Here is a 12,720-nt window from a genome sequence, read left to right as displayed (position 1 = left end):
ATTTTTGTAGCATTTATAGTTTGTATCTCAAAACTCAGCAGATGAACTTGCAAGAATGGAGACTTTATCTGTTCAGCTTATGGCTGCATCCCCAGTGTCTAGAACAGTAGCTGGCACTTGGGAGTTCTCAATACATAGTCTTAAATGTTGTTCACCATTAAAAAGTTCTTGTACTCTAGTTTTAAGAACGGAAATGAATTGTTGTTTGATTTTGGAACAAGTCACCACCAGAACCAGTTTTAAACCCAACCCAATCAATCAATGACAATTTTGCATTAGTAACCATGCTTTGGAAAGCCTAAAACTCTATATAGCAACAGCAGTGTTTGGTTTTGAGTGACAGCATCTTACAAGCACAGCTGTCCCTTGTTTACCAAGCAATGAAGCAACTTTTGGTTTCAGGTATTGAGCTGTGGTTTTTTTTTTTTTTTTTTTTTTGATGGAAAGATGATGGTGCCTAGCTATAATGGCAAAACACAAATAACTTATTATAATCCTATACAGGGTTCTAAACATATACGAATGCCGACTATATAAATCCACAAAACAAGCAGGAGAGGGAGATGCTATGATTCTTCCAATTTAGTAGATAAAGAAACTGAAGTACTGAGGGTTGGAGCGCTTACTCAAGGCCTATAGCCATGATGTATTTGAGCTGGGATTATTATCAAATCCAATTATTTTGGCTTCAGAGTCTGTATTCTTAGTTTCTACATTCTATGGCTTCCCTATGAGAACTGAAACACACACTTGTTATAATTCCAGCAGCCAGATTTGTCTTGATGATTAGTCTACTGACCTAATCAAAAGCTTTTCAAATAATTGTCATGAACAGTCTGGCCGGTGGGGGTGAACTTCAAACAGAGAGGTTAGGGCAGACATCTGTGGGATGGTGGCACCAAAGCAAGCAGTTAGGAAGGTACAGAATTTAGAATTTAATAATTGGCATGTTGAACAATTAAGGTAACTGACCTTGTGATTTGTGTGTGTGTGTGTATATTTATGTATGTATGTGTGTGTATATATATACACACATACATAAGTACATATGTATTTTGTGTGTGTGTGTATATATATATAAAAATATATGAATTTCTGGTAAGCCAAGTGCTATATCAAATATATATATATATGAAAAGGAGATGAATACTTGTTATTTGATTGTGGTAACAAATAGCCACCAGATCAGTTTTAAACCCAACCCAATCAATCAATGACATATACATTTGATATAGGACTTCGGCCTTCCAGAAACTCATCTGTGGGGTATCTGAACTGGCTACCAGATAGTTATGACTCAGTATTACTAAACATATTCAGAGAAGATATAGAGGTGAAAAACACCTCAATTTATGGCTAAATCCCTCAGCCTGATAGTTCTTTGTAATCGCACCTATTTCTAACCTTAAAGTTATGCCAAAAAAAGCAACTTCACTATCACTCAGCCCTAAATTCTTGGACCATAAGCAGAATAACAAGAGAACTACAATTTGAATAAGCATTTTATGAAACAGGTTATGTTTGATCTTTATCTTATAATTCATTAGCTTTTTCTTTGCGGAAAATAGTTCTGTCAATAACAAATCATTTTTAGGTCATTTCATCTCTCTGGGACTCAGTTTCCTTATCTATAAGATGATCAATTTGAAACTGGCAGTTTCTGCAGGATGTTTTGTTCTATGAAGCCTTGATAAATCAGAGTTACAATTACCTAAATTACTGATGTATCTTCTCTTATTTTTCCCTCTTCCTTATTTTTCTGGGTTCACTATCATACCCATGCTTTTACTAATGTCTCTACATAGAACTAGAAGCAAAAAAAAAAAAAAAAAAAAAAAGAATCGGATTCTTAAATACAGTTTTTAAATTTTCATGGACATATTCTGTAAGAGAAGTTTATATTGCATATGACTTTTACATATCTATGTATGTTTTATCTTACTTTGGAATATTTATCTTGTGCAGTCACAATGAATGCCTTTTGGATTGGCACTACAATAAAGATATTGGAATTAATCTAGACTCCTTCATTTATTTCCTTGTGATTTTAAGCAAGTTATTATTCTCCCTGAACTTCCAGTTTATTCATCTGCAAAATCGAAATAACACTTTCAGTCTTGCATGGTTGAGATGATAATTCCAAGGCGAGGCATAGGCAACACTTTTTTCACCCTCTTTGTCTTATACAGGGTATCAACTAAGGTAAGCTTTCTTCCCTCCCTTGTACTCCGTTCTCAGTAACTAAAACCATCAGTGTTCCTTCTTGTTTTTTACTTACTGAGAAAGGTTGGGGTGTGTGTTTTCTGTTGATGACCATCTTCATCAAGCTAAAACCCAATTGATGCTTGTGTTATGCTTGAATTCATTGCTGGATGCACTTACTTCAAAATATTACTCCAATATGGATCATCTTACTGCCTTCGTCCATGCTTCAGTCAACCCAATCCATACATCTCAGATCTTTTCATGAATAATAGTCATCCTGGGTTCAAGGTCTTACTTTTTCTCATAGCATCTTATGTTGAATTTCCTCCTTTCTCGAAAATCACTAGCCCTTCTCTGCCCCATCTATTTCCAGCAATCCTACTTGTCTCCCAAAGCAAACCAGATAGACTCTCAGTTTGAGAATAAACACTTCTATTTTCTTTTCAAATTTTGCCCCAGATCCCAAGTAAAGTGTGCACTTGATTTGACTGAAATTTAATGCTGATGTATTCATTTTACAAGATTTTGTTTAATTTATAACATAGTGACTTTATAATATTCTTTTACTGTGTTTAGAAGAGTACAGTAGGCATGCTTATGCTTATTAAATAATATAAGTGATTGAGAGTATTTCATGCACAGAATGTGTCCAAGAAAGGCTTGTGGAAAGCCATTAATGAATGCCTGATTTAACATTTTCTCCTCTTTGCAAAATTATTAGCCATTGCCCATAATGTTGTAATGCTTAGGAAATGAAAATTATATAATAAGATATGGAGTCTGATGGCTTGAGTTTGAATTCCAGTTTTATGACTTACTAGCTGAGTAACCTTGATCCAAATTCAGTGGACTCTATAGGTCTAAGTTCTTATATCTAAAGTGGAAGTGATTATCTATCTTAAAGGATTATGGTGAAGATTAAATAAGATATTGCCATGCTATATTTTATTACATGAATAATATATCTATACTATACTCTTTTTAACATGTCTGACATACAGGTGATAATAAAAAGTAATTAACATTATTTATAATTGTTTCATTTCATAGCTAAAAATTAGGATTATGTCAGTCAAGTAATAGTCTAAAATTACATGACTAATAAAAAGTGAAGTTGTGATTAGAATCCAAGTTAAATAACTTTAGCTCCTCCGAGTGTAATCTCTGAATATACTAAATCTTCTTCTTCCAGTAGTCCTCTTTTAGGCATTAATGTTCTTGAAATAAGAAAAGATGAACCATAAGAGACCCTAAAGATGGTATATGTATTCCCTTTTTTTCATTCCTAGATGGTATAAAAAGATTGTATCTTTACGTTTTCTAATATAAAGTAGTTTTATCTTTCTTAAACTTTACAGTTTACAAAGACTTCTCCGATACCCCGAAACACATAAGCGTTGGCATGCCATTGCACTGGGGGAAGCGGATTGCTGGGAAAATTAGAACAAGACTCTGTGAATCTCAACGAAGCTATTTGAGATGGAAATCAGCCCCTCCTAGTCATCTCTAGCCCCTTGGTCCTTATTAAGCATCATGGTCTGAACATAGCATCAGTGACGTTTTTCAGTTTGCCCATTTTATTGACAGATCCAGCACTTCCCCACTTCTGTCAACTGCACAGGAGAATTAAGAACTCGGGTTCTAAAAATCCATCTTTGCGTATACAGCTAATACCTTGCTTAAGTCTCTTGGGAAAGCTTGTATTACAGTATTACAGATATTTGCTAAATAAAATGAGTTGAATAAATACAAAAGACAGCCTAGTCCTTATCCTAAGGACTTAGATTATCAGTTGATTTCTTTTTGTCTTTTTATCAAAGATAATTACCAATAAAAGTGACTTTTTTCAAGTCATGTGTGTTAATACATCTTTGTGAAATTTTGCTTTTACTAAGGGTTGTAGAAGGATAGTTCTTTCTTAATTCAGTAACTGCTTCAGCATAATTTAATACATATTTAGATGAAAAGTAGATATTTTCACAGCCCAGTGTTGCACATAGAGATAATGAAATCGCTTTGCCATTAAAATTTTGATTCGATTTCTCCCTAGAATGCATTAACAGAAAACCAGTTTCATTTTTATAGTTGAAAAAAAAAAGGCAATTTACTGTTGTGAAGCTTCAGGAGTGTTCCAAACCAGTACAGCTCTGGAGCCCCCTAAACTCCCCACTAAGTAGAGAGAGTCTATGAATTTAAAACACTGGCCACTGGTATTGTGTTTTACCCTTAGAAATCTGCTTCTCATTATTATTTTCATACCTACTGAACTGGCATTAAGATTACTTTTCTTACAAAGAAAAATGTAATAAATTTTAATGGAATTACCAAAAAAGTTAATAAATGAGTTAATAAATGATAATATGATGTGCTTATTTGTTACTGGAACTCTAAATTTCGAGAAACTATATCATGAGGACACCTGAAACAGCAGCCCCAAATGTCAAATTCTAGAGCTACAGGAGAGGACGTTTCTCTATTCTCTTGCAATACAATGAATATTTCCCAGAGGTAAGATGAATTATCCCACTATGGAAGAGAAGGAAAGATTAGTCTAATGGTTATACTGTATGTCAATTTCAAAGTAGGCCACTGATATCTATTTTATGGTAAATGATATGTGTTACATAAATTCTCAAATTTTAATTACCTGTTACACCATTGAAGTTTTGAAATTGAAAGTTCCATGGAGATTATCAAGTCCAGTTTTCTCATTTTGGAAAACTAGAAAACTAGAGAGGTAAAGTGAGTTATCCAACGTTAGAGAAAGTAAGAGAGTGTTAGAGGAGGCATAAGCATTTGTGCTCCAACAACTATTTTATATTCTCAGGAGAAAGAATGTTACCTGCTAACTGTAACTCTCAGGTTATAAACATATGACACGGATCTCTGTGTAGTATTATATATTCATGAATATCATACATAGATCAGAACAGATCCAAGACTCAAGGACCTAATCCCCCGTCTTCCACAATGAAGGAGAACTCAAAGCACTCAAAGATAAGGAAATACAAATATTTTAGACTTTTACATTACCAATTTATTTTGAAGTACATGTATTCTATACACAAATAAAAGCAAAATAACTACATTATGCAAACGTCATATTTTATATGCCCTTCAGAACAATATGCATATTACAAATATAACACAGAAAAGAAAAACTACATTCTGAATATCGTGTATACTGTAAAACAGTTGTAAGTTTACATGACGAGATTTAATGATTTAGGGAAAAAGTTCACAGTCATCCTCATAAGGCTTTAACCTAGGTTCAAGATTTTCTACTTAATATTCAAATTCTTTCATAGGACAATTGAGCAGACAGAAATAAGAAAGATGAAATAAATCATTATCTTCTGAACTCAGACATGCAAAATGGTGCGGGAGGAAAGGAACTCCTAGGTGAAAACAAATCCGAATGAAATGAACATCAGCACTTTTTTTTTAAGAAAGTTTCAGAAAAAAACTATGAAGATGCTAGCTTGATAATAAACATTGCTTATCCTTTTATTAATTAAAATTAGGCTGTAACTGTAGAGTACACATATTCTGAACTGCAGACTTAAACTATATACAATTAGCTATATCAATCTATTCATTTGTTTTTTATCTCCAGCTAGCAAAGAATGTAGTCAACTTAAATCTTGTTTTAAAGGTCTTCTCACTCTAAAATTTACTTTGGAGATTTGTCTTATACAGACTTCCAGATGAAAAACATGATTGCTTTCTCTCTCTATCAACTTTCACGCATTAAATAATTCTTCCTTAATGTGGTTATCAACATTTTACCATTTATAATTACTTCCTAACAATCACTGGAAATCATATATGAAGTTTATAGTAAAGTTTCTGAGATAGTGCATTCTCTCCATAGTATTAGTCCAAGATTGGTCTGTAGAATGCTGATATTAGAAAACATAAAGTACAAGAGAGAAATTGTTCATACAAATCAGTACAACTTTGAATGTAAGTAATAATAAAAATGAAAGACTTCATAGAGGTTAGCAGCTGTTAGAGGAAGGAAACACAAGTTCTCATTTGGGAGAGTGAATATCTGGGCTCCTGAAACAAGCAGAACCAATACTAGAGTAAGTGTCATCACCACATCCAGAGTCAAAGCCCTCTACACAAGAGCTGAAAGAATGACCACATAACATCCATGAAATAAGATAAAACAAGTCCCTCAACAGAGCTAGGAATTCTGAGATTATTCCATGAATTGTCGGTCTCAAAAAGAATAAAAACCAGTTCATTAAAATGGGATGTCCCAATCACATTTGCCAAGTAAAATAACACACACAAATAAACAGAGAAGCCAAACCAAGTTACTGGTTTCATGACAGTGTACAACATGAAGTCAATTTTAAAGAGCAATGGCCACTTCTAGATTTTAGAATTTATCCTCTTTCTAGAACTACAGATATTTCCATCAGACAGGGCTGCCAAAAGCATTCTGCAACTTATTTTAAAATTAAACAAACAAACCCAGCTCTCCACCATCCCCCGCCTCGTGCACCCTGCATCCCCCGCCCCATGAGTTATAAATGTAGGTTTCTGGTAACCTACATCAGAGTGACACACTTATTTTAATTTAATGTTTGCTATTTGTAAATGCAATCTCATTTGTGTTACACTGTGGCAGCCATTCTCTGGAGGGCTGGATTAGTTGTGGATGTAAATACATTTATAACGTATTTTCCTTTTTACTTAAGTTTAAAATTTGAAGCAAGGAAAATATCTAAACATAACTACGTCAAACATCATCTAGAGCTTCTTTTAAAAATTGCTCTGCCAACTTTAGAGAAACAACGACCGGCTGTATGCAGACACACTCTCAAATGTGTTCTGAATAGTTAGAAAATTATAATGTAAATTTACCCAGATTCCCAGAGAAAGATTTAATTTAGGAAACAATAAGGGCAAATACAAAATTTACTGTTTAAACAAAGAGGTGATTGATAAGAACAGGAGAATGAGCCTCTAAGGAACATAAACAGCAATACTTGAAAAACAACTGGCTACCTGGAATCTATGTTAAAGTCTGTTATATGAGTTAGAGTCGTTTTCCCCTTAGAATCTCTGTTAGTATGTAAAATAGGTAACATTATAAACACTTCTCCAGATGACCTTATGAAAAGCCTGCCATTCTCAGGCTCCAACCTTAGACCAGAAGAAATTATGTCTCTTTATTTCCATTTGATCAATGCATTTGTATAGCAAGAAATGAGTGAGCTCACAATATACCCAAATAAAATTTGCCGATACAATAAAAGGAGATATTAGATAATCAAACATCATTATGGACTAAATATTCTCAAAGTAAGCAGGTAGATCCGTTATAAACCCTTAACTACTTCAGTTTTTGTTCTCACATTTTTGATCCAAAGTGTTTCTCCTAGTTTTAACATCTTCTTGTGAAAACATTACTGCAACTTACAAAAAGTTTATTTCATTAATCTTTGCTACCCTGAAAAACCTGACTTCCTTCATGTCCATCCCAGAGTAACATTTCTCTGATCTCATTTCAGGTGCCTCCTACATTCATCTAAGACATTTTCATTGCAAAACAGAGAATTTTCAGAAGTCACTAAAAAGCACTCCCTTACCTTCTAAACCTGCTTCAATCAGCCCAAACTGTTCCAATAATTTAACAAAAAGCACAATGACGATCAGAACTGCTATCATTTCAAGCCCTTCCAAGTTCATGGTCAGCTAGGTCATGGTCCGACCACAGCCACTGAGAAGTGCTCCTCTGCCTGGCTTTCTTTGTAAAGCCATTAAACTACATTAAGAAGGCTACTGCTAGAGAAAGGGGAGGAGGAGAGCGTATGAGAGAGAGAGAGAGAGAGAGAGAGAGAGAGAGAGAGAGAGAAGGGAAAGGAGGCGAGATGGAGATGGAGAGGCTGAGAAAAAGGGCGTGAGAGAGAGAAAATGCATTCATCCTGTCTGCTGTAGCAGAGGCCAGAAGTGGCAGCCGGATAAAGTCGGGCCTGTCGGAATTATCGGCTTCCTCGTTATCACTCTTGCACAGAGAGACAGCCACGCATCAAGTCGCGCTCAGATCACCCGAGGACCCACGAGGTCACCAGGAACGTCCCGAGGAAACGTGAGGCCCGGCGCAGCGGAGATGGCTCTGCGCCCCGGGACTCCGCGCGCCCGCGCCGCCGCCGCCACCAGTGGCTTTGTTGGGCCGGCCAGTTGCCTTGGAAACAAGAGAATCTAAGCAAGGGTTGGACTCCCGCTGCAGACAGGGAGCAGAGCACCGCACCTTGAAATACGGAGAAAAACCTGACAACGCTGAGAGGTGGAGTGACAACTTGCGTTCAGCTGTTTCAGAAACATTGTTGACCAGTAAGAAAAATCCAAATGTGTATTTTGTCCCAACTAGCTGAGTGCAGATTGAAACGAGGCTTAACGGAGTCCTTTAATGTTGACTTTCTTTTCCATGAGTCACCTTATCCGAAAGCTCAGTCACAGAGAACTAATATTCTGGTTTGAGTAGTAACTATCACATCTTTTCGAAGCATGGGAATAATAAACGAATAAGTATTCATCATATTTGCATAGTATTTGAGTTTAACAGCTACCTTCTATGCACTACCTCATACCATTCAATACACCAAAATATATACAGTATTTAATGTGTTCCTTCTATCCTTTACAAATAATGATTTAAGTAAATTTGGAACCAGGAAAAGTTTGAGAATAAAAATAAAAAAAAATAAAATAAAAAAAAAAGCTGAAGCTTTTGTCTCTCTCTTGCACAACTATTTCATCTTTCTCTTTCCTCCTAACACTGCCCAAATAGATTAGCTCCACAATGAAATACAGAATTTAAAAAAAATACAAGAGAGGGAAAGCATCTTAGAAAGCCAATTCAAGTCTCCTATTTCATAGATGAACAAGCTGAGGACCGAAGAGTGAAAAGAGATGAGGCAAAGGCAGAGCGGGATAGAATGAAGGCATCCTTCACTGGCGGTTGATTTTTGAGGCAGTGGAGTATAAGTTCAGAATATGAACTCCAGGGACAGACCACTGGGATCTCTTACTAGCTGTGTGACCTTAGGTAAGTTACTTAACATCTCTGTGTCTTAATGTCCTCATCCATAAAGAGAGGCATAGTAGCACCTAGCTCATCATTCTTTAGAGGGAATTAATGAGTGACACTTTTAGAAAAGAGTGAGTGCTCAATCACTACCACCTCAGGTGTTTTTCACAAGTGTCTCCATGCTCTGCTCAGACTTTGTTAGGTTGCCAGAGGAATCAATCTGGAGGAAGCGCAGTCCTCCTCTTATCATTCTCTTAATCAGAAACCTTCCATGGCTCCCTATTTGCCTACAGAACAAAGTTGAAGCTCCTTTGAAGAGCATGCTGATCTCTCCATGATCCGGTACCTCCTTCAGGATTGCACCTGAGTGATCTTACTCCTGTCAATACACTCTGCCTGACAGTTCAGCTTCCTTCGCCCAAACTCATTCTGGGCTTTTCCATTTCCAGGACTTTGCTCAAACCGCTCTATCTATTTAGAAAAACGTTTCTACACCATCTCTGCCTGTCAAGTTCTTCAAACTCTTTCATGGAAACTTCAACCAGAATTGGATCAAATCTCTCTTTTTTGTGTGTGTTTTTAATGGTACTTTTCCTACTTATGATGTATTATATGATAGCCATATGGGTATACATTCTCTCCATTAAAGGGTAAGCTGCCAGAGGGCAGAAATCACGCCTTGCTAATCTAGATAGTCCCTACTGTGCCTCCATGAGGGCACTTCTTACTTCCTAGATGTTTGCTGGATAATAAAAGTCATCAGTGATTAGGTGATTACTACACACCAGATGCTTTAATGCATTGCTCCTTCCTAGACATTCTAAAAGTAGGGATGACGATTTGCAGGTGAAACACTAGCCTCAGAGAATCTAAGTGGCAGGCTCAAGGTCATACAGCTGGTGAATGATGGAACCAAGCTTCAAATTCTGATTTGTTTAATGCAAAACCAATTACTTCATCCCATTATCCAACACGGCTTTAAATGAATTAAAAATCCAAATATTGGCACAAGTGCTTATCAGCACAGGGGTGAAGGTTACACCCAAAATGATCCCCCAAACTGTCTTGTGACATCCTTTTTTTTTTTTGAAAGAGAGAGACAGGGTTTTGCTCTGTAACCCAGGCTTGAGAGCAGTGGCATGATCACAGCTCACTGCAGACTTAACCTCCAGAGCTCAAATGATCTTCCTGTTTCAGCCTCCCAAAGTGCTGGGACTACAGGCATGAGCTACCACATCTGGCTGACATACTGTTTTATCCACTAATTCCAGTAACTTCGGAACATCAAGAGCATCCAAACTAGTAGTTAATTAAACTCAAGGATCTTTCCTCCTCCTCATTCACAGGATTAATATTACTTAAACACACCCCACCTTGGAACTCGAAAGGGAGTTCTGTTTTTCTAGTACAGTGAACTCTGCAGAGCCCTTCAGCTTGCCTTATCTATGAATGTCCGTAGTCAAGCCCTTTGTGTTCACATTTAAAGTTCATGACCTGGGGCTGAGAAACATATGTAGGCAGGAACTTCTTTTTTCTTTTCTTTTCTTTTCTTTTTTTTTTTTTTTTTTTTTTGAGACAGTGTTTCGCTCTTGTTGCCCAGGCTGGAGTGCAATGGCACAATCTCAGCTCACTGCAACCTCCGCCTCCCGGGTTCAAGCAATTCTCCTGCCTCAGCCTCCTGAGTAGCTGGGATTACAGGCACATGCCACCACGCCCAGCTAATTTTGTATTTTTAGTAGAGACAGGGTTTCTCCATGTTGGCCAGGCTGGTCTTGAACTCCCGAGCTCAGGTGATCTGCCTGCCTCAGACACCCAAAATGCTGGGATTATAGGCATGAACTACAGTGCCCAGCCGGCAGGAACTGTTGAAGAGCATCAGAGTGAGAGTCCTTCTACTCGGTCTGGACGTCACAATTATGGGTTCCTTTGCTGTTATGTTGTTCTTCCCAAGGCCTGAGGGTTTTTCTTTTTAAATTTTTACCTCATTAGCTCAGGCCTTTGTCCCTGCATTTCCCTCTCTTGCAGTGCTTATCCTCATATCTTCCCATGAATAAGTGACTTGACTTAGGTCTTACTTCCAAAATTCCTATCACAGAGAGGCTCTTTCTAACCACACTATACAGAAAAACCTCCCTCACCTGGCCCTGGAGTCACTACCCTCTGAACCAGTGTTATTTTCCTCCAAAGCATTGTCACCACCTGGCATGTATATTTGTTTTTTAAGCGTCTCTTGCCAGAATTGCTACAATATAAACTCCTACCTATGAGGGTAGAGATTTTTGTCTGTCTTGTTCAATATAATGTCCTCAATTGCAGAGTGGTGTCCGATGAATAAGAGGGAGTGAGTGGTTGTTGAATGAACAATCTGATTGATATTCTCACCTAAAAAGCTACCTGCTCTCTCCCTGATCTGGCAGAACCCAATTTCCTGTTACCAGAGTGCCTCCTCTGCCTGTGGACCCTGAGAGATTTCCGTGCTTTTTTTTTTTTCTTAGGAAGTCCTATTCCTACTGCTTCTTTTAAAGGTGAGCCAAGAGCACTGCATGCTCAAACATATTGGCTGTGCTATATCTTCAGCATTTAATGTGAGTATGATTTGTGGTTCCTGCCCATGTGAACAATGAAAGCAATACAAGGAAGGCAGCCAGGAAGGTTGCCCTGCCCAAAGTATCTTAAAATCGCTGGTATCGATAAGTACCTTGGATAGCATCCACTCGCATCCCTTCATTTTCAGCTAAAAGAACACTGCAATCTAAATAAGTAAAGTTACTTAACTACATACGCAACTCTTACCTTCAAGTCGCAGCAAGGATTCAAACTAAAATATTAATCCAATATATTTTCTTCCTGTAGGGCCTTGAGTTCCCTTTTAAATGAGAAATATTAAGAGTGTCCAACAGAAAGAGGAAACCTAAATACTGGCTCCAAATCTTTGTCCTCATTTGGATTACTTGAACTCACTATACTTCGGTTTGCTGGTCATCAAAATGAGGCTAATATCCCTCCTTCAGGGAAGTGTTGTGAGGATTAGGTGCAATAATATTTGTAAATGATACTTAATCTTCGTGGAGCACATATGTTCTCAAGCAGTGGGCCTAACACATAGACTCTTCCATTCTTAAAACTCCTCTTTGAGGAAGAGAGGGGTTTACATTTCCATCTTATGGATGAGGAAACAACAGTTTGTGAAGGACTAGTCAATTGTCCCATGTCCCAAAGCATCTGAAGCCAGGGGGGCTGATAGCTGCTTGCTGATGGTCATCACATTTCCCATGTGTCTCATGTAGCAGTGGCCAGGGATACCCAAAGCATTCAATGAAACGAACATCACCGGCATAAGTAACCCAACACTTGATTGCGACTTTAAAAGATTTCTCGCCCTTTCTGCATGAATATTAGATACAAGAAAGGTCTGTGCCCCTGCCGTGTGTGTGTGTGTGTGTGTGTGTGTGTGTGTGTATGTGTGT

The 12,720-nt window shown here is 37.4% G+C and overlaps 1 protein-coding gene across 4 annotated transcripts in view; it reads right to left on the bottom strand.

The window, feature by feature from the left end:
- KCNIP4 (potassium voltage-gated channel interacting protein 4) overlaps window positions 1–12,720 on the bottom strand; it is a 1,194,812-nt gene that overhangs the window by 540,447 nt on the left and 641,645 nt on the right. Inside the window, exon 1 of one of the 4 annotated variants that reach the window (XM_073012494.1) lies at window positions 7,812–10,807. The exons of the other annotated variants lie outside the window; for them this stretch is intronic. Within the exon in view, the coding sequence (XP_072868595.1) occupies window positions 7,812–7,911 (100 nt within the window). The 5' untranslated portion in view covers window positions 7,912–10,807. Of the gene's footprint in view, window positions 1–7,811; window positions 10,808–12,720 lie in introns of those variants that run through there. 4 annotated transcript variants of the gene reach the window in all.

Source organism: Chlorocebus sabaeus, chromosome 27, assembly GCF_047675955.1.
Source record: "Chlorocebus sabaeus isolate Y175 chromosome 27, mChlSab1.0.hap1, whole genome shotgun sequence".
NCBI classification, from domain to species: Eukaryota; Metazoa; Chordata; class Mammalia; order Primates; family Cercopithecidae; genus Chlorocebus; species Chlorocebus sabaeus.
The sequence above is the reverse complement of the archived record's forward strand: the minus strand, read 5'-3'. Positions and strand labels throughout refer to the sequence as shown.